This window comes from Podarcis cretensis, assembly GCF_951804945.1.
Source record: "Podarcis cretensis genome assembly, chromosome: 2".
In the NCBI taxonomy this organism is placed as follows: Eukaryota; Metazoa; Chordata; class Lepidosauria; order Squamata; family Lacertidae; genus Podarcis; species Podarcis cretensis.
Window position 1 is genome coordinate 5994211 of NC_137171.1, and position 20967 is coordinate 6015177.

At 45.7% G+C, this 20967-nt stretch overlaps 2 protein-coding genes across 6 annotated transcripts in view; one reads left to right on the top strand and one right to left on the bottom strand.

Moving 5' to 3' along the window:
- Positions 1–11149, top strand: part of ADCY6 (adenylate cyclase 6) — a 48343-nt gene extending 37194 nt beyond the window's left edge. For all 4 annotated transcript variants that reach the window (XM_079966570.1, XM_079966572.1, XM_079966573.1 and 1 more), the window contains 6 exons: positions 551–586; positions 2288–2417; positions 3610–3873; positions 5346–5550; positions 5687–5811; positions 8270–11149. In XM_079966570.1, coding sequence (XP_079822696.1) covers positions 551–586; positions 2288–2417; positions 3610–3873; positions 5346–5550; positions 5687–5811; positions 8270–8395 — 886 coding nt within the window. In that variant the 3' untranslated portion in view covers positions 8396–11149. The remainder of the gene's footprint in view (positions 1–550; positions 587–2287; positions 2418–3609; positions 3874–5345; positions 5551–5686; positions 5812–8269) is intronic.
- Positions 11150–15217: 4068 nt separating this feature from the next.
- SPMIP11 (sperm microtubule inner protein 11) lies at positions 15218–19625 on the bottom strand. Of its 2 annotated transcripts, none has more exons than XM_079967735.1 (4): positions 19318–19625; positions 18373–18510; positions 16668–16812; positions 15218–15403 (listed from the first exon to the last, which is right to left on the bottom strand). In XM_079967735.1, the coding sequence occupies exons 1-4, from the start codon at positions 19400–19402 to the stop codon at positions 15355–15357; spliced, it is 417 nt and encodes a 138-aa protein (XP_079823861.1). In that variant the 5' UTR covers positions 19403–19625; the 3' UTR covers positions 15218–15354. The 2 variants fall into 2 exon arrangements, with proteins under 2 accessions (XP_079823861.1, XP_079823862.1); XM_079967736.1 differs by lacking the exon at positions 19318–19625 and adding an exon at positions 19082–19184.
- Between the last annotated feature and the right edge of the window lie 1342 nt (positions 19626–20967).

Here is a 20967-nt window from a genome sequence, read left to right on the forward strand (position 1 = left end):
CACAGCGCCACCTGCGTCCCTTTCCTGAGAAAATAATTTGCTTCAAATTATATATGGAAGCAGCTCTATTAGCTAAGAAGTGAAAGAAAGGAAACAACCGTAACTTAATGTTGCATATTTGTATTAAACAAAATTTATATACCTCTGGATTGTAATAAAACTTGGAAGTGGTTTACAAAAAATAAACCAGGCATAGGTAAACATGATTTGTAAACAGCTAAATTTGGGGAGCAGAGAAAAAGGAAACCGCGCTGAGCCTGCGGTGTTCTATAAAGCTTCAGAAACCTCTAATTGTGATCCATTCTATCTGGACATGGGTGTTAAACTAAGGAGGAGGCTACTCAGTCTCTTCCCATTGCAAGATACTTGGGGCAGAATTCAGGTGCATCATCTACTACCAGAATCTTCATTGTCTCCCAGCCCATTTCCCCATGTCTAACTCACCCTCAGTCTCATTTGCCTTGCATTGTGGGAGGTGGCTTGGGGTGTTGTTATTGGGTGACTTGGGCCTCTCGCTATAAAAATTCTTCTCTCTCCCTTCTCACAACAGGCCAGCCTTCAATGAGACCCACAGTAGTCAAGATTGGTGAGTTGGAACCAGAAAGGGAGTCAATTTTGATCTGGTTGTGGGGAATGGAGGGTTGTGGTTATAAAGGCTACCTAGAGGTTTGGTGAAGGTGTTACCAAAGCTTTGGAAAAGTTAAGTGTACAGCAATGGGGTACAGGTGACATCTCCAGATGTTGTTGGACTACAACTCCCACCTTTCCTGACAATAAGCCATACTGATGGGAGTTGCAGTCGAACAATATCTGGAGGGAACTAGTTTGGGGAAAACTGTCCCAAGGCTGTTTTTTAGGGTTTGGGGCAGTGGTAGATTCTGGTTTTTAGAAGTCTTTTGGATTTGCAAGCATCAGATTGTGCTGTTTCATTTATATATTGTGATGCTATATCAGTAACAATGTGACAGAAGCACTATATAGGTAACTGCCCTGAGGAGCTTACTGTCCACGTTTAGACGTTAGGGGAGAGGAGACAACCTAGCAATGGTGAAGCAATGATAGCAAGGGACAAATATACCGATAAGCAAATGCAGTTACAGTGGTACCTCTGGTTACGTACTTAATTCGTTTCGGAGGTCCGTTCTTAACCTGAAACTGTTCTTAACCTGAAGCACCACTTTAGCTAATGGGGCCTCCCGCTGCCACTGAGCTGCTGCCGTGCGATTTCTGTTCTCATCCTGAAGCAAAGTTCTTAACCCGAGGTACTATTTCTGGGTGAGCGGAGTCTGTAACCTGAAGCGTATGTAACCTGAGGTACCACTGTATATGTAAAAACAAAATAAAAAAATTCCTTCCAGTAGCACCTTAAAGACCAACTAAGTTAGTTCTAGATATGAGCTTTCGTGTGCATGCACACTTCTTCAGATACCGATATGACTTCTTCAGATACTTCAGATCTGAAGAAGTGTGCATGCACACGAAAGCTCATACCTAGAACTAACTTAGTTGGTCTTTAAGGTGCTACTGGAAGGAATTTTTTTATTTTGTTTTGACTATGGCAGACCAACACGGCTACCTATCTGTAACTGTATATGTAGTTAGGTTTAAGTGATATATATACATAAATCGTTGAGGTGAAATGAAATTTAAGCAAATTATATATGGATTTTGTGTACCACTTAATATAACAATCTCTGAGTGATTTGAATGAAAATGCATTATTCGGTGAAAGGTTTTATCCAACTTATACTTGGAGTAGACCCATTGAAATTAATGGACCCAAGGTAGTCAAGTCTGCTCTGAGTAGGAATAACTTGGCTACAACCCAAAGCTTCCTAAGGAAAGCTAAATAAAAACAAGACGTAACTGCGTACCACAAATAAATAAATAAAAAAACTGGAGTCACAAATAACAGCTTTTATTTCAGCTTGGGATGGCAGCTAAAGGGAAATGCCAAATGCTTTGTGGAAGCGATGGACTTTATGGAGTAACAACGGTGGTTTAATTTTTCCCCTTTTCGATTTATATTCCACCTTCTGCATGTAGTACCCAAGCCAGATAACAACCATGTAATGACAGTGCATTTGGGTTGTCCCCTTGGTGTCATGGCAGGAAGGTACTCCAAGCATAAGGGACAGAGAGGGAGAATGGGCTGAGTTTGGTTTTTAAAGAGCAGGGGGCTTCCCTAGGCTGTGGGAGCAGGCAGAGCAAAGGGGTTGTGTCAGGGCTGTATTGGGCACAGGAGCGCAGAAAGATAACAGCTTGCCTTTACTCTCTTTTCTCCTAGTTCTGCCGAGGGAAAAGTGGCCCTACAGTACATGACACCTGTCATCCTGCTGCTCTTTGCTTTGGCACTCTACCTGCATGCCCAGCAGGTGGAGTCTACGGCCCGGCTGGACTTTCTCTGGAAACAACAGGTAGTGGAGAGTTTGAGGTTTCTGCCAAGGCTGGGATGACTCTGGAGATCTCATGGTGCCAGTGAATTCCAAAGGATGCTGTTAGTTCTTGCTGTTTACTCAGCTCTTTGGCATGACTTCTTTAATTGGCTCTGAACTAAAGGACTTAGTTTGGTGCTTTTGTAAATTCAAAGTTATTTTAAAGGGACATTTGCTTTATTTTTGTTTGATTGACTGGGATGTTCCCTCTGAGGGTGTGAGAGTCAAGCCTATGGGTGACTGTGTCCAAAGACCCTTCTACCCCACAGTGAGAGGAAGAACTTGATCTCCCCAGGGGAGATAGAGGGAGAAGGTGTTTGTATAGCCCCAAAGGTGAGAGATGATTGGGGGAGGGTTGGCTTTCACCTGTTGGATTCATACATGATTATGGGTTGTTGAAGGTTTCACTGGAGTGAGAATTGAGAGGATGGAGTGATGTGATGGGTACAAGGAGAGTGTAATTACAGCATGGTTCTTGAATTCCTGAATTGTATTATATCGGGTGAGGATCCTTTTATGTAATATTAATGTGATTATATAAAAATGCACGTGCGCGCACACACACACACAATGTTGCATTTTGTTGTGTATTTTGTTGCATTTTTGTGTTGAATGATGATGTAAATGTCTCTGAGATCCATCTAAAAATAAAGCATATACAAGTTAAATAAATAAATGGTAGTAAGGCGAGTGACTGGTACGGCGTCTCTTGACTAGGGGTGTAAGCTTCTGTGGTTTAAGATTATGGCTACTGACAGGGCAACAAGTGATGAAACCTGAAACTGAAGAGTGGATTGAGCAAGATCTTTTGTTAGTAGTGGTGAGTTTTAGTCCCAAACATTGCTCTTTCCCCCTCTCTGTGACTAGCAGGAAAGAATAAATTATGCAGATATGTGCAGTCCTGCTGGATGTACAGAACTTCTACAGGTTGCTGAATTTGTGTCTGGTGTGTGTGGTGCAGGCTGGGCAAAACTGTGGCCCTCCAGATGTTGGGACTCCCAACTCCTGTCATCCCTGACCACCAGCCTTGTTTGCTAAGGCTTCTGGGAGTTGGAATCCCAAGAACATCTGGAGGGCCAGTACCTTCAACAGCGGAAGTTCAAAAGGCTTAATGAAATCGCACGTCTTGGATAACTGGTACCCTCCTCATTTCGTTCCTGTGTGACTCTCCCAGGCTACAGGTGAGAAAGAGGAGATGGAGGAGCTTCAGGCCTACAACCGTCGGCTGTTGCACAACATCTTGCCCAAAGATGTGGCCGCTCACTTCCTGGCCCGCGAGCGCCTCAACGACGAGTTGTACCACCAGTCGTGTGAATGTGTTGCCGTCATGTTTGCCTCGATCAGTAACTTCTCAGAGTTCTACGTGGAGCTGGAAGCCAACAATGAAGGCGTTGAATGTCTGCGGCTCCTCAATGAGATAATTGCTGACTTCGATGAGGTAACCGCGTGTCTTTTGTCTGCATTGGGTTGGAAAAAGGGAGGTACCAAAGATTGGCAGAGGTTGAAAGATGAGTAGGTTCCCCCTCCCCCCCCCCAAAAAAAAAAAGATGCTGGAGGAGGACATGCTTATTGTTTTTGACTTCAGTTTTGAAAGTGCCACGTGAATGAATATTTGATATTTGTTAGTCTTCCTTACTGTTTTGTGGTTTACTATTGTTTTTATTGTGAATTACACAGGAGGCGTCACCATAGTCTTTTCTGTGCTGCATAGGGCCTCTACGGGTCTTAATCTGGATCTGGATCTGTGCCCACTAGGGGGCCCTGTGCCAGGGTGAGGTTGGTGCTCTCTGCATGGCATTCTTCTGAGGACGGCTCTCACCTAGTGCCAGGCATTTGGACGAGTACAGAGCAGAAATAGGAGAGACTTTTGAGAACCAAGGCAAAATCTCTGCCGTTCAGGAGAAGTGCGGCAGTGGCTGTGGAAGGTTTTAAAAACAGTAGGTAGATAGGTAGATAGATAGTCCAGTAGCACCTTAGAGACCAACTAAGTTTGTTCTTGGTATGAGCTTTCATGTGCATGCACACTTTTTCAGATACACTGAAACAGAAGTCATCAGACCTTTATATACAATGAGAGGGTGGAGAGGGGTATTACGCAGAAGGGGGGTGGGAATGGGTGATTGGCTGGTAGGCGTGGTAAACCTGTTGATGACTGTTAATGACTGCAATTGGTCTTACAGGAAAAAGCAAGGGATGAGATAACTTTATCATGTATAATGAGATAAGAATCCAATGTCTCTATCCAGACCAGGTCTCTCCATGGTTTTAAGTTTGGTAATAAGTTGTAATTCAGCAACTTCTCTTTCCAGTCTATTTCTGAAATTCTTTTGTAATAAGACAGCTACTTTGAGATCTTGTATAGAATGTCCTGGGAGACTGAAGTGTTCTCCTACTGGTTTCTCTGTCTTGTGATTCCTGATGTCAGATTTATGTCCGTTTATCCTTTGGCATAGGGTTTGGCCTGTTTGTCCAATATAGAGAGCTGAAGGGCACTGTTGGCATTTGATAGCATACACAATGTTAGAAGATGAGCAATTAAATAGTCCTGAGATGGTGTGTTTGATGTTGTTAGGTCCAGTGATGGTGTTGTCTGGGTGTATGTGGCAGCAAAGTTGGCATCTGGGTTTATTGCAGGCTCTGGTACCAGTGTCCATGTTAAGTCTGTTTGCTGTATTATTGTGGGTGAGGAGTTGTTTAAGATTGGGCGGCTGTCTGTAGGCAATGAAAAGTCTTCCTCCCGAGCTTGGGAAAGAGAACTGTCGTTGTCTAGGAGAGGTCGTAACTCTCTGACAATGCGTTGAACTGTTTTAACTTGGGAGCTGTATGTGTTTTAAAACAGATGTGCAATTTTGATGAAAGGAGACTCTCTCAGCATTCGTAGAAATTACCTTCCATTGCTTCTTTCTGTAGATTATCAGTGATGAGCCATTCAGGCAGCTGGAGAAGATAAAGACGATTGGCAGTACCTACATGGCGGCTTCAGGGCTGAATGACAGCACGTATGACCGCGAGGGGCGCTCCCATATTACAGCGCTGGCAGACTACGCGATGCGGCTCATGGAGCAGATGAAATATATCAACGAACACTCATTCAATAACTTCCAAATGAAAATTGGTCAGTGGAGCCTGGGAAGGGTGGGTGGGTGTTCCACACTGGGGGGAGAGATTGGGTGTCCTTAAGGCAAGTGGCTTGGCTGCTCAGTTTTGACTGATTTTCCTTTTTGTATCCCTTCTTCCCTTTTCTTCCACAGGGCTAAATATTGGGCCAGTAGTGGCTGGGGTCATTGGCGCCCGAAAGCCACAGTATGACATTTGGGGCAACACAGTGAATGTCTCTAGCCGTATGGACAGCACTGGTGTCCCTGACCGTATTCAGGTGAGAGCGGCGATGGCATGACCTGTTTTGACTATGGTTAAGGTTGCTGGCAGGCCCATGCAGAGGTCGAGGGTGCAGCCTGGTAAGCTTGCCCCCAGCCTTGGGGGGATAAGCTGGCCGGGGACCCCGCTAGGGGGCCTGCCTGACTTACACTGTCATGCAAAGAACAAGACCCCCATCCCAGGCCTCATGGTTGCCAGGATTTAACCTTGGAAGTCTACTTCCTTAGGAGAGGTTCAATAGGTCTGTAATAATATAATCTATGCCGAGCGGCTTAGTCACAGGAGTTCTAACAAAAAAAGTATATATCCCATGCAAAGTTAAAACAGTTAAAAATCAACAAAACAGCAAACCTTACAAAACAAGCAGCAACATTGAACAGCAAGATTCACTCCACACTAGCACCCATCGTTTCTGCATCTAAAAGCCCTGCTAAAAAGAGATAATATTTTGGGGTTGGTTTGTTAAAAACAAGCCTTCCTTAAGAAAGAGTTCCCACCTGATCTGATAGCCTCCTGCTGAGCTTCAAATGTCAGGACACCCTAACTAAGACCATCTTGAAGATTCTCCTTAAGGATAAGGGACAAATGTTTAGAAGGAGGCAAACCCATCTATCCTGCTCCTGGGGTCATTTGAACCTTAAGAACACAGTGCCAGCACTTTGAACAGCTGCTGAATTTCTGGGTAGCAATTTAAGGGGGGAAAAGGAGTTCTTTTCCCTCAAGCATGGCAGCCCTGCTGTTGATAGCTAGCATTTTCTCAAGGTGGGGGCAGCTGTGACACAGCCCACGAGGAGATGATGGGATATTTTTAAGACCCAGCAGCTGGAACACCTGGATCGGAGTGAGGATTGTTGCTGACTCATTCCTGTGCCACCATACCATTTATTTATTTTTATTTTTATTTTTTTGCCAATTGTTGGGAGTCATTTCTGGTGGAGGAAAAGCTTTCCACCAACCACTTTGAAATTGTTACTTGCTGCCAGTTTTTCCTGGCAAATGGGGGGGGGGGGAGGCACTATTGGGGCTGGTGGGGAAAGCTGGAAATCCTGTCCAGAGGAGACTTCAGTTCTTTGTTGTGAGCTGCCTCAGAGACCATGGGAGTGGGAGGGGCAGGATAGCCACATTTCTATTAAATAATATTACGGGAGCATTGTGTCAGTAAGGCTCCCTCTGCTGACCACTTCTGAATAGTTCTGGTTACTATATGAGAGTAAGAACTCCTTTGCCAGACCAAGCCAAAAGTCCCACCTGGGCCAGCATCCCGTTTGCAGCATGGTCTACGAGATGCTTCCAGAGATTCCATGTGCAGCACCTAAAAGCAGCAGCACCCCCTTGTGGCATCTGGGTGTATATTGCCTCAGGATGTTCTGCTTGTTGCCACTAATAGTCACGGGTAGATCCATCCTCCATGAAGCTACCTAGTCTATTTTTACAGCCATCCAAGTGGGTGGCCATCACAGAATCTTGAGATAATGAATTCATGGGGTTGTATTCACCAAGGGAAATAGTCTGAAGACAGAATGAGTTAGTATCAATTGGCTGAGCCCTTGCTTGTGGACCTAGTGGCTACACCAAAAGCAAGACCATTTTCCTTTCTTATGGTCCTTCCCCGGGGACACAGAAAGCCTACTAAAGCCCTGAACCTCAATACTTTGGGTCTAGGTCTCTTGTAAGCCAAATAACTGAAATGGAGACAAATGCTCAAAAAACCCCCAAATCTCATGACTTAGGGTTGCCATATTTCAAAAAGTGAACATCCAGACACAAAAGTTGTTGTGCTTTTCAGGCCATTTTCCGATGGCCGAATCCCAGCAATCTCCAGGGAATTCTTGATGTATGGCAACCCTACATGACTTATTAGCCCAACCTGAGATATTCCATGACAGGTATTTCAGAGGGGCTGCTATGGTTTTTCTGGGTGATTTAAAGCCTGGATGATGTGGCAAAAGATTTGTTTCTATAGTATCTCTATGTCAGTTCCAGTGAATTTGCTGGATCTTTGCATTGCTTAAATGTGCACTAATTATGCCAGGCTTGGGCAGGGTGGGGGCTGCATTGGCTTCCTTGCTGTCCTCAGTCACAAACTGCTTGCTGTCAAAAACAGCAGGATTCACATCACCTGTTTGGCTTTATTCAGCAGTCTGGCTTTTCCCCTCTCACCAAGACAGGGCAAGAAGGCAGTTTTTGCTGATTACAACTTCCCTCTGCAGGCTCCTTTTACCATCCAAATTTTGCTCCAGAGGATTTGGGAACCCTTTGGAACAGTGCTGGGGGACAGGGAGATATGACTGCAAGATAAAGGGGAGAATTTGTGGAAATTGCCTCCCACTCCCATGTACAGAATCCTCTTCTGGAGCAACAGGCTTTCTGTGAGCAGAGGGACAAAATTGGAAATTCCACCTGCCCAGAACTGCGTGTTCCCTTTCCTCCTAACACTTGTTGTTCCCCTTCTCTAGGTGACAACTGACCTATATCAGGTATTGGCAGCCAAAGGTTATCAGCTGGAGTGTCGTGGGGTCATCAAGGTCAAGGGCAAAGGCGAAATGACCACGTATTTCCTGAATGGAGGCCCCACCAGTTAGCAAGAAAAGAGCCTTTGCTTAACAAAGGGACCTATTAAGCTGGGCTCAGTCAGGCACTGTGGGGTTGATTGGTTCTCTGTTTTTCTCTCTTTGCTCTGGATTTTGGAACACACCCTCCTAAAAAGGGAAAAACCCCTACAGCTTCTGAAATGGGATCCTTGATAGTGTTGGAAACAGAAGAGATGTCAGGGGGGGTCGCTTTACCCCATACAAGACTTATTTTTTTTTTATTTGGAGCAAAGCCTAACTTGGAGTGCCTCCTTTTGGGCCCGTGTGGGTGCTATTTTGGGGTAAAGTTTGTTGTGAACCTTCTGCCGCTCTTGGGATCGACCAAAGGACCTGGTGAAGGGAGGTTGCAGTAGGGGTTAGAAGACTCCACCCTTCTCTATCTGTGGATCCAGAAAGCTGACATTTTGATTTTATTGTTGAAGGGAGGCTATACCCTTTTCTTTCTGCCCCACCTCCACCCTGAAGCATTGCTCGGATGTTTTTTGAGCGGGGCTCCATTTTCCTCATGGCGCCATTTTGCTAAGACTTTCCAGAAGCGCAGCGATGGCACTTTTCTCTTGGGGGAGGTGACTTTCCTCCAGTGCGTTTTGTTGGTCACATCTCTCAGCAAACACCCACTCTGTCTTTTTGTTCCTGTGTGTGTGTGTGTGTGCCTTTCTCTCACACACATAACACGCTCTCACAAACTCACTGTGATGTTTGGGAATCTCTCTCTCTCTCTCTCTCTCTCTCTCTCTCTCTCTCTCTCTCTGAGGGATTGTCATTTGGGGTACAGTTCTCATTTGCCAAATTGCTATGTCTGGTTGGAATGAAGGGGAGTGATGACAAGCACTTGGGGTGCTTTGAGAGGGGGGGGGAATGGGACGGTGGCTGGGGGTTGTGGTTTTGATGCCAAAGAGACGGGAAGGAAACAGGCCTTCTTTCCCCTGCCTCCCCCGCCACTCCATCTCCTGTAATAGCCAGGGAATGAGGTTTTGCTGCCCTGTGGAGATGCAAACCTGCCTTAGGTGCCTGAAGTAAAGGGGACGGGTTGTTTTGTCTGCAGCCCTCCCCTTCCACCTTTCTGCAGAAGGGAGCTTCTTCCCTACTCACTTGGGACCCCAAAATAAAAAAGTAGAAATTATTTAACAGGAGCTGGAATTGGCAGACAGAGCAAGCGCCTTCGTTCTAGCCCACTCTCATGGATCTTTTGCTATTAAGTGCCATGTCTCTTCTCCACTCATCCTGCCCCCTGTTTTATCCATCTTTAGGTTGGTCAAGTTGGTTCTACTGACCTTGATTTTGGGGGGTGTTAGGGTATTTTCCCGTCTTTCTCATACATATTATATATGTAGCTCCAGAAAAATAATAACGTACCCGCCCCCCCCTTCTGCTCTTTATCCCAGATGTTGGAAGGCTTGAGAGTGGGTGGGTGTGCTTATCCTAAGCAAAGTGGACTTCCACAAATTTGGGGTCTGGCTGCCCTAGTGAATGTTTGCTCTGACCCTCCTGATTGGCAGGAAATACAGTAGATGACGAAATCAGCAAAGTGAGAGCTCTGTGTTAATTGCCGGATTTAAGTTGGCGAGAAGATGGCCCTGAGGTGGAAGAGGAGAAGACCCTGGACTCCTTTTATTTGCCTAGGTGGGTGGGAAGGGGGATCTATTTGCACCAAAGTACTAACTGGTCATAGGAACTTCAGAAACCATGTGTAAAAAGGATTTGAAAGAGAGCTCACTGTTGAGTGGTGAAAGTGTGTTGAAAAGAAGTACGTGTCTGCTTGGTGTAGAAGGGCAGGTCCATGTGGTCAGTAGCTGGCGTGGCTGGCCAATGGCACAGTTATTGAGCACTTGCTATTTCCCAGATTGATGGGGTTGTGGCTGCCATTTTGAAATGCTCCATCTACTTCTCTAGCCCCTGTAGGGGCAACTTGGATAGTGCAGGCATGCTGCCTGCTTACATTCTGCCTGTTTCCTCTATAATTTTCCCATTTTATGCAGTGGGTGCAATTCCCCCTTTGGAGGAACCACCTTCGGCCTATTTTCACTTGACCCTGTTCCAAGGAATCTTTTATCTGCAGCTGTGGACTGAATTGGTTGCAAGCATGTGTATGGGTATGTCCCACCCACTACCATAGTTTGGGTCTTGTCCCTCTCATATCTGATGTTGGCAAGTTACAGCCCCCCTTTCCACCTTTTGTTACATAGGATTCCAGTACTGAACCAGATTCCTTGGAAACAAGGTTTATTTTGCTCAACTCTTTGTCACAAGTGACACCTAAATTGGGGAACATCTAAGCCATGGGGAAGCAAGGTAGCTTTGTGAAATCTCTATTCCATTGAAGAGGATGGATAAAGTGGAAAACAACTATTTTTAATTGAAAAAAAATGAGTCTTTTAAAGAAGAAGGGAAAGAAGTTGAAGATTATTCTTTTTTAGTTTACTTTATGGTTTAAAAAGCTCTAATATTCCTTAAATTTTTTAAAAAGAAAAGATTATTTTTAATGGACAACTGTCATTGTGCATAGCCTATGAGTTATTTATGCTCACCATGGGGAAGACTATGTAGGAGGAGAGAGTGAGCTGCAAAAAAAAAGCAAAACTAACCCAGATCTCCCCACTCCCTCTAGGGCTACTGCGAAAATGGCTCAGTTGTGTTCCTTGGGCGAGGTGTATGAGCAGAGTGGGCAATATGGCACTTATTTGGTACTTTTTTTCTTTTTGTGTGTGTATATATAAATTATATATTAAAGATCACTTTCTATTACATTGTTTCCTTCTTTCTCTTCTCCCTTCCCAGTGCCATAAACTTGAATATACTACCTCTCTTCTTCCCTGGGCAACTTCCTCCCACCCCCAGTTGCTCAGTGCACAAATACATGGAATATAGGGAGATGGAAACTTGTGAGAACTGTGAATGTTAGGGCTACCATACAGTTAGGAAATTCTATTCTGCAGTCCTCAACACAATTACCTGGGTGTAAGCCCTGTTGAACCCAGTGGGACTTGACCACTGAGCACACTTGCATGAGATTTCACTATTGTACAATTGAATCACATGGGTTTTTATTTGATTTTAAACTGCATGCCATCTGTGTATGAATAAAGATGCTTTTGAAGAAAACACCTCACTAATTTTTAGATGATGCACCTCTCAAGACAGTACCTGTGAACAACAGTTCTTGAATTTTTAAATCTGATATAGATAGATATCAGCACCTGATTGATTCAGGCTAAAGACATTTGTTAAGTCAATTTGACTGTAATCATTGCAGCCCAAGCAGTTTGTGTACACTTACATGCCTATGCATTGGTATTTTGCAGGGTTTATCATTAATATACTAAAGCTTGTACATCCCTGATTAAATCTCCTTACATTATTTCAGGCATTAAGGAACAACTATTACTGTGAAGAACCCAAAGTGTAATGTTCTTGGTATAAGCTTTCGTGTGCATGCACAATTCCTACCTACCTGAATCTAGAACCTAAGTGTAATGGTAATTTTGACATATAGGACCACATCATTACAGCCACCGTCCAGGAGAATTCAGAAAGACGTTACATATTTTACACACATCACTGCCAACAGTATATAGGATAATGCCCAAGGTATTGGGATCATCTAACCATTATAAGGGACACAGGTGGCGCTGTGGGTTAAAGCCTCAGCGCCTAGGACTTGCCGATCGAAAGGTCGGCGGTTCGAATCCCTGCGGCGGGGTGCGCTCCCGCTGCTCGGTCCCAGCGCCTGCCAACCTAGCAGTTCGAAAGCACCTCCGGATGCAAGTAGATAAATAGGGATCGCTTACCAGCGGGAAGGTAAACGGCGTTTCCGTGTGTGGCTCTGGCTCGCCAGATGCAGCTTTGTCACGCTGGCCACGTGACCCGGAAGTGTCTCCGGACAGCGCTGGCCCCTGGCCTCTTAAGTGAGATGGGCGCACAACCCCAGAGTCTGTCAAGACTGGCCCGTACGGGCAGGGGTACCTTTACCTTTACCTTTAACCATTATAGAAAGATGAGCTGCCACAAGGTGGTGTAGAACAGGGATTGTAGTCCCAGGTGGTGTAGTCCCAGGAACCACATTTAGAGCCATAGAATTTGAGAGTTTGAAGGGACCACAAGGGTCATCTAGCCCAACCCTCTGCAATGCAAGAATCTTTCTGCCCAAAGTGTGGCTTGAACCCATGACCCTGAGATGGAGAGTCTCATGCTTAACCCAAACATGCATTTGGGAACCCATTTCTTAAATTTTACCATATAATGGCATGAAGGTAGTGCTCCTGTTGTGACCCACTTTGGATCAGGCTGTGACCGACTGGTACTGCAGACCAGTACTGCAGAGGGTTTGCATGCTGGAACTTTGGCTAGGCTGTAGTAGCTGCTTCCCAGTAGTGATGTATGGAAGTGAGAGCGGGACCATAAAGAAGGCTGATCGCCGAAGAATTGATGCTTTTGAATTATGGTGCTGGAGGAGACTCTTGAGAGTCCCATGGACTGCAAGAAGATCAAACCTCTCCATTCTGAAGGAAATCAGCACTGAGTGCTCACTGGAAGGACAGATCCTGAAGCTGAGACTCCAATACTTTGGCCACCTCATGAGAAGAGAAGACTCCCTGGAAAAGACCCTGATGTTGGGAAAGATTGGGGGAACAAGGAGAAGTGGACGACAGAGGACAAGATGGCTGGACAGTGTTCTCGAAGCTAGCAGCATGAGTTTGACCAAACTGCGAGAGGCAGTGGAAGACAGGAGGGCCTGGCGTGCTCTGGTCCAGGGGGTCACAAAGAGTCGGCCACGACTAAACAACAACAACAAAGTAGCTGCTAAGATGACCTGCATTTATACCACATGACTGCAATTCTATATATAGTTAAGTGACAGTAACTTTCCTTAAGCTCAATAGGTCATACATTTAAACTCCTTGCACAAAGCAGAAATCTGTAAGAAAAGCCTGTTGGATCTGGCCAGTGGCTCATCTAGAAAAGCGTCCTGTTCTTACAGTGGCAAACTAGACCCCCATCAAAGGAAAGTGTGTCTCCAGTCTCCCCTTGACTGTTCTCCTCTGACTTCATCTATGCTAAGCTAGTAAAACAATAGTAAAACCTGAAAGCCGCCTCATCACCTTAGTGATCACCCTTGCTAGAGCACAGAAGGGTGGGTTGGTTTGGTGGTTGTGTGCAAGCATCTCTAAAACTTGCTTTTAAGTTTCCTAGAGGGAAGTGGATTGGGAAGCAGGAAATTTATGAAAAAACAGAGTTGTTCAATTTCTCTGTTAAGGTGGTTGAGAAATGCAGGTGGGGGGGAGAGTAAGAGTACAGCACTAGTCTGCCTGCAGGCCCTGCCTTTATCAATTTGGGTCCTTCTAGCATTGATCTAGGGGACGCAGGTGGCGCTGTGGGTTAAAGCCTCAGCGCCTAGGGCTTGCCGATCGAAAGGTCGGCGGTTCGAATCCCTGCGGCGGGGTGCGCTCCCGCTGCTCGGTCCCAGCGCCTGCCAACCTAGCAGTTCGAAAGCACCTCCGGGTGCAAGTAGATAAATAGGGACCGCTTACCAGCGGGAAGGTAAACGGCGTTTCCGTGTGTGGCTCTGGCTCGCCAGAGCAGCGATGTCACGCTGGCCACGTGACCCGGAAGTGTCTCCGGACAGCGCTGGCCCCTGGCCTCTTAAGTGAGATGGGCGCACAACCCCAGAGTCTGTCAAGACTGGCCCGTACGGGCAGGGGTACCTTTACCTTTACCTAGCATTGATCTTCCTCCCCTTTCCTGAAGCCCTGCTATAGTGACAGGTCAAAGTGATTGTAATGGAAAATGCAAGGGAGAACTGGGGTGGAGATAATCTATTTTGAAGTTCAATAATGCTGTCCATAAACATTTTATTCTGCTTTAGAAGACCAGGCATGGGAAACTCAGCCCTCCAGATGTTCTGGGACTACAATTCCCATCATCCCTGACCGCTGGTGCTGTTAGCTAGGGGTGATGGGAGTTGCAGTCCCAAAACATCTGGAGGGCTGAGTTTGCCCTTGCCTGTATGGCATATGTCATCCATTTGTCCCTGGATGAAACATGTATTGGTCAAATGTAGACATAACACATGCTCAGGTGCACACATCTGCCAGCATCTACTTAAATCACAGCGAGCTTTGATATTGAAATGTCAGGAACAATCCTCATTCCTGTAGGTAAAGGTAAAGGTAAAGGTACCCCTGCCCGTACGGGCCAGTCTTGACAGACTCTGGGGTTGTGCGCCCATCTCACTTAAGAGGCCAGGGGCCAGCGCTGTCCGGAGACACTTCCGGGTCACGTGGCCAGCGTGACATCGCTGCTCTGGCCAGAGCCAGAGCCAGAGCCAGAGCCGCACACGGAAACGCCGTTTACCTTCCCGCTGGTAAGCGGTCACTATTTATCTACTTGCACCCGGAGGTGCTTTCGAACTGCTAGGTTGGCAGGCGCTGGGACCGAGCAGCGGGAGCGCACCCCGCCGCAGGGATTCGAACCGCCGACCTTTCGATCGGCAAGCCCTAGGCGCTGAGGCTTTAACCCACAGCGCCACCTGCGTCCCATCCTCATTCCTGTACTAATTCTTAAAAGAAGAAGCAGGGAGTGCATAGATATAGTACAAGATAAAAGGCCATAGGCCAGCCTTCACCAGCTGTGGACTCCCCAGATGTTCTGGAGCACAACTCACATCATCCTTGACCATTGAACATGTTAGCTGGGTTGATGGGATTTGGTGTCCCAACAACACTTAGAAGCCACAGGTTTCTCACTTGTAATTTATATCCACCCACTTTCTTTTCCCATTTTTTTGCGGGCAAAAAAACCCCCAAACACAGATGATTGTACTGATTTCCTATTTATTTGTAGAACAAATGCGCTAGGTCTAAAACATGGAAGCCGGTTATTGCCAATGAGCTCTCACTGACACAGTGGTGCTGCCATGCGCCTCAGGTTCCTATTATGGTTCCAAATGGTTCTCAAAACATGCTGAAGAGGCGGTCGCTCGCTATCATGCTGTCAACAAATCTACAATAAACAAAGAAAACATTTTTAATTGCTGTTCCATTGTCTCGTGGGGTACTGTTTCAGCTGCCAGGACCTTATTTATCTATTGTTAAATTCACCGGTATATCCCTACCATTCCTCCCAAAGGAGCCCAGGGTGGCAAACAATTGACAAAGCTATAAAAACAAACATCTTTAAAGCCATTTCGAAATAGGTGAAGACTGGGAAAGACCTCAACTTTAAAAGGCTTGTTGAAAGAGGAAGGTCTTCAAAGCACACGCAGAGGAACTGTATTTTGTTAAGGGTACTGGAAACTAGCTCTGTGGGGAGCAAACAGCAGTTCCTTGGGGAGAAAGGTTCAGTGTTTGAGAAGCACATCTTAGCACAGGGGTGAGGGACCTTTTTCCAGCCAAGGACCACATTGCCTTATGGGGGGGGGGGCAGTGGGCCAAATGAGTGGGTAAGAGGCAAAGCTGGCACAGCAACACATATTACTCTTAACCTTTGTACAGTAGCCTATATTCCAGCCACACAAAGGTCAAAGGTTTCCACACACCCGCAGCCATTCCTCTATCTGCCCTCCAGGCAAGCAAGAGCATGGATCTCTTAGACCAGTGTTTCCCAATCTTGTGCCTCCAGCTGTTTTTGAACTACAACTCCCATCATCCCTGACTAGCAAGACCAGTGGCAAGGGATGATGGGAATTGTAGTCCAAAAACAGCTGGAGGCACAAGGTTGGGAAACACTGTCTTAGACAATACAAAGGGTGCTTGGACCCAGTTAAAGCAGCCACCCAGAATCTCTTCTCTACATCTGCACAATGATACCTAATGGGAGGAGGTCAAGCTGTTGTGTCATGGCATTCAGAATTACACCTCCCCAAACACAAACACAAACCCACCACAAGCAGCAGTCAATGAAATGGTGCTGGGAAAACTCCCAACTGCAATGGCACTGTCTTTTGCGAGTAAAAGGAGATGTTGGGCGGCTGCTTTTGGAAGGTGGCGGGAATCATGCAACCCCCTCGGTGCACATCCAGACCATGCATTGAAAGCACATCTTTCTCCAAAGAACCCTGGGAACTGTAGTTTGCTAAGGTGCTGAGAATTATAGTTCTGTGGATTCTTTGGGTGAAGCTATGTGATAAAATGTAATTTGTATGGGGTGGATTTGGCCATGATGTCTGCTGTACACATAACAATTAAAGGATGAGAGTGAGATCCTCCATCCCTGGCTGGGTGAAGTGGTGGTTGGGCTGATTCCCTGCTTCCCATTGTATGCTCACTTGGTCATAGAGCTCCGTAGCTGGGGATGCCTTTGCACCCTTATCCAAGGGATGGCATCTTCTGGCTTGACTGACCGATTCTTAGGCAGCCACCAGCCAATCTCTTGTCCACAGGTCATTGGTTCCCTGTACTCTTCATTTGGGTCTAGAAAAAAGAGACAGAGAGCTTGGGCTGTTAGAAAGGAGAAACCAAAAGCTGTCTGGAGGTGTGGGAGAGAAGGATCTTGGCTTTGGGCTGTCTGTCAACACTTGCTAAAAATCCACTGACTTGAGCAGGAGCTTGAGCAACAATGGAGGCTTGAGAAAGTAGCTAATAATCTGTGGGTTTAAATTACCGCTGTACATATTGAGTTCAGAAGCTCAACATGTGATCTGCCGTTTTTGACTTATGGCCCCTTCCCTTCTAGAATTATCATATTTCCTGCTTGTCTTTTCCTCCCATTCCCCAGAGAACTAATAACTACTGTGTCCTTAATGCTCCTGAACCTGTTTGCTGCCCTGGTTTCAGCACTGCAGGTCTAGATGTTGTTGGACTTCAGATTACATCCTCGACTATTGGTCTTGCTGGCTAGGGATGATTCGAGTTATAAGTCCAATAACATCTGGAGGGCCACAGCTTCCCCATCGCTAGGTCAGCACAAAATGTGCTCACAGAGAAACAGGCAAGAGAAGCTGGAAAGCCAAACTCCAATGACAGCTGACACAGGCACTTAGGAGACAAGTGGCTTCCCAATATGTCGTGAGCCTTTTAGGAGGCAGTGGGAGGTGACTGGTTCCTCATTATCAGTTGCCTAGAGGTACTAGTCTGCTGTCCAGGAGGAGGAGGAGGGAAGAAATCAGAGAAAGAGATCAAAACCCCAGGTAAACAAGAAAAATTGTTGATTATTAAACCCAACACATTTCAAATTACAGTGGTACCTTGGGTTACATACACTTCAGGTTACAAACTCCGCTAACCCAGAAATATTGCTTCAAGTTAAGAACTTTGCTTCAGGATGAGAACAGAAATTGTGCTCCGGCGGCACGGCAGCAGCAGGAGGCCCCATTAGCTAAAGTGGTGCTTCAGGTTAAGAACAGTTTCAGGTTAAGTACGGACCTCTGGAACGAATTAAGTACTTAACCCGAGGTACCACTGTAATGTTCTTCCTCAGGAGCACTCTTGAACATCACATTTCCACCTGGTTGTATACACAGTATAGCAAATTGGTTTGCATGTTCTCTAAAAATTTGTGACAACAAACTTCCTTTTTACGTGGCCAAAGGTTTCCTCCCTGTCTTTCCCTGCTGTCTGGAAGGGCCAGCTGTCATGCTGGTGCAGCGAGTATGGAGGTGGCGCACCTGCCTGGAGCCCAACATCGTAGGAATAAGCAGATCTCTGCTGGATCAGGCCAAAGGATCAGCTAGTCCAGCATCCTGTCCTCAGACTGGCCAACCAGATCTGTACAGGAAATCCTGCAAGGACATCCTCTTCAAAGAACCATGGGCCTTCAGTCCTCCTCCTTCCTCCAAACCTGCCTCCAGAACTCTCTTAGATTTGCATGCATGCACACACACAGCTCCTGCCAACCCAGAGGTCAGTGCTCCTAGTCCTGGTCCCAGTGCTCTGACTCATGAGTATGGATGTCCCTCTACAGAATCCTAAAGGCTCCTTGTGCTCTTGCTGAAACCACCATTTAAACCCTGCCTCTGGTAATTATTTACCTACATTTTTTGAGCTTCATCTTTTTGATAGCCTCTCGATACTTCCTGCAGCTTCCCCTGTGTACTGTGCCATCATATCCACTTGGTCCTATGGGTGGCAGCTTTGGGTAGAAAAGTTCCAGTTTAGGGGTTGGTGTTCCCACTGAAGATGGACAGAAGAAGAAAGAAAACTAATGCAATTCTGGAATATAGCAAAACGGAAAGCAAATGGAACAAGAGGATTAGGGGAATAGAGTTCCCAAAATTATTTGGGCAAAGCCATGACTGTTTAAAGTGGTGTGATGCCACTTGAAATGTGTTGAGCAGATGGGGCCTCAGCCAAATAAAGAAGTAATGAAATTAGGGACAAAAATGGTCATGTTGGAAACAGGAGAATTTCCTTGTGTCCAGGGAATTAAGTCCAATCTAGATCCCAGATGTACCACTTCAGATTGCAGCTGGAAGACAACATGGATGAAAAATATCTCACTAATATACAAACAATCTCTAGGCATAAAACTAGCGCACTGAGGGAGAAAGGCTTAAACCATTCTCTCTGATGTGGACCAGTGCATGATTCTCGCCTTTGAAAGACTGTGGGATGGCCATCAACCCTTCAATTTCAGAAAGGGATTGAATAGACAAAACCAGGAACCTCCTGTACAGTAGGGGTGATGTGTATGAACAGCACACAAAGAGCTTATCTATGCAACTGCTCTGTATCAGTTTTCTACCATCTTCAATCATGGTTTCCCGGCAAGAATCCTGGCAATAGTAGTTTAGTGACAGTGGTGGGAATTCCATTAAAGATCCACAGCCTTCCTCAGAGCACTGCCATTCCCAGGGTTCCGAGATGAAGGAATGACAGTTAAGACTTTTGTGTGTAGGTACACATACAGAGCAATCACCACTGGTGAATCCCAGGAAGAGCTTTGTTTTTCAGTGAAGTGTTCTTGGATAATTTCCTTACCTGGTACTTCATACTTTGGTAATTCTAGTTTTCTGTCCCGAAAGGGGTCTTGATATCCCATAAAAGTTAATCCAAAGAAAGACATTTCCTGCACCTAATTTGCTGTAGGTTCAACTGACTCCACAACTTCCCAACTGCAGCCTTCTGCCTTCAGCCTTCTAAAGCATGTTTGCTATGTTACCATGGAGATGCACAGCACAGCTCGGCCCTGTCTCTTGGGAGTTTCTTAAGCAATGAAAACTTGAGTGTGTGAAAGGGCAATTGGGATACCTTGAGAAAAATGTACTGAGGTTTGGTTTGAGGAGGTATCTAGAAAGGAAAAGGGGAGAAGTGACCCCTTAACCTTGTGTTTTTTCCAGCTTTATGACTTCATTAATCTGTATTTATTTGCATGTGATTCCCAGTGATGAAATAAGTATTTAACCAGATGGCTGTATTTTCTCCTCTAGGGAGATCTGGCACTCACTGCAGCTTTTAGTGTTGTCTCTAGTAGATGTGAGCCAAACGGTCTTCTTGAAATGCCAGCCATGAAGAGTGGTTCACTCAGTGGAGTGCTCTGAGTAAAGATAGATAAGTGTGTGCTGTGTGTCAGCCTTGTTTCCGACTCTAATAGGCAAATATTTGGCACCTCCAAAACTCAGGCATGATCGTCCCACTGAGGTGTTTCTTACCTCATCTTTATACTCTTTTAGGGGGAAGGTGAAGAAACTACCTCTTTTGCTAAGCTTTTGTACTGAAGAGGTGTAGTCTGTCGGAAGTTAGTTTTATAATCTACTATCAGCTATTTTATTTTAGTTTGTTGTGTTTATTTAGTATTTCCAGTTTAACCAGCATTTTATTGGTGTAATACATTGTCACGACAATGCTCTCCTGCACTGCAATTCTAACAAGTAGAACACTGAGACAACAGAACAATTAAAAGTAAGTTTATATACAGATATTTTTATTCATTCAGTTTATGAATCCGCATAAAACAGACTGAAGCAATTTAACAATAAAAAACATCAACAACAAATGCATATTTAAAAGCAATTTCCAATCCAGTACAGACTGGAATAAAAAAATTACCCACTTAAAGGTAAAGGTAAATGACCCATGGATGGTTACCGGTAAGTCCAGTCAAAGGCAACTACAGGGTTGCAGTGCTCATCTCGCTTTCAGGCTGAGGGAGCTGGCGTTTGTCCACAGACAGCTTTCCGGGTCATGTGGCCAGCATGACTAAACCTCTTCTGGCTCAATGGAGCACCGTGATGGAAACCAGAGCGCACGGAAACACCGTTTACCTTCCTGCCCACAGCGGTACCTATTTATCTACTTGCACTGGCGTACTTTTGAACTGCTAGGTTGGCAGGAGCCGGGACAGAGCAACGGGAGCTCACCCCGTCACGGGGATTCAAACCACCGACATTCTGATCAGCAAACCCAAGAGGTTCAGTGGTTTAGACCACACCACCACCCTATTCACTTAAAATACTTGTTAGGAAGGAAAAGCCTATTAAAGGTGCAGAATACAGACAGCACTTGTTATATAACACAAGTTCCAAATGGCAGATGTCTCCACACTAAAGGTCCAATTCTGACATTGTGTAGACCAGTGTTTCCCAACCTTGGGTCTCCAGCTGTTTTTGGACTACAACTCCCATCATCCCT

Excerpts from the sequence above, each read along its gene's own strand:
- SPMIP11 (XM_079967735.1), bottom strand. The coding sequence starts at position 19,402 with ATGTCTTTCTTTGGATTAACTTTTATGGGATATCAAGACCCCTTTCGG. Across the intron at positions 18,511-19,317 it reads ACCAAAGTATGAAGTACCAG|TGGGAACACCAACCCCTAAA; the intron begins GTAAGGAAATTA and ends GTCCATCTTCAG. Across the intron at positions 15,404-16,667 it reads CTACGGAGCTCTATGACCAA|ATTTGTTGACAGCATGATAG; the intron begins GTGAGCATACAA and ends TGTTTATTGTAG.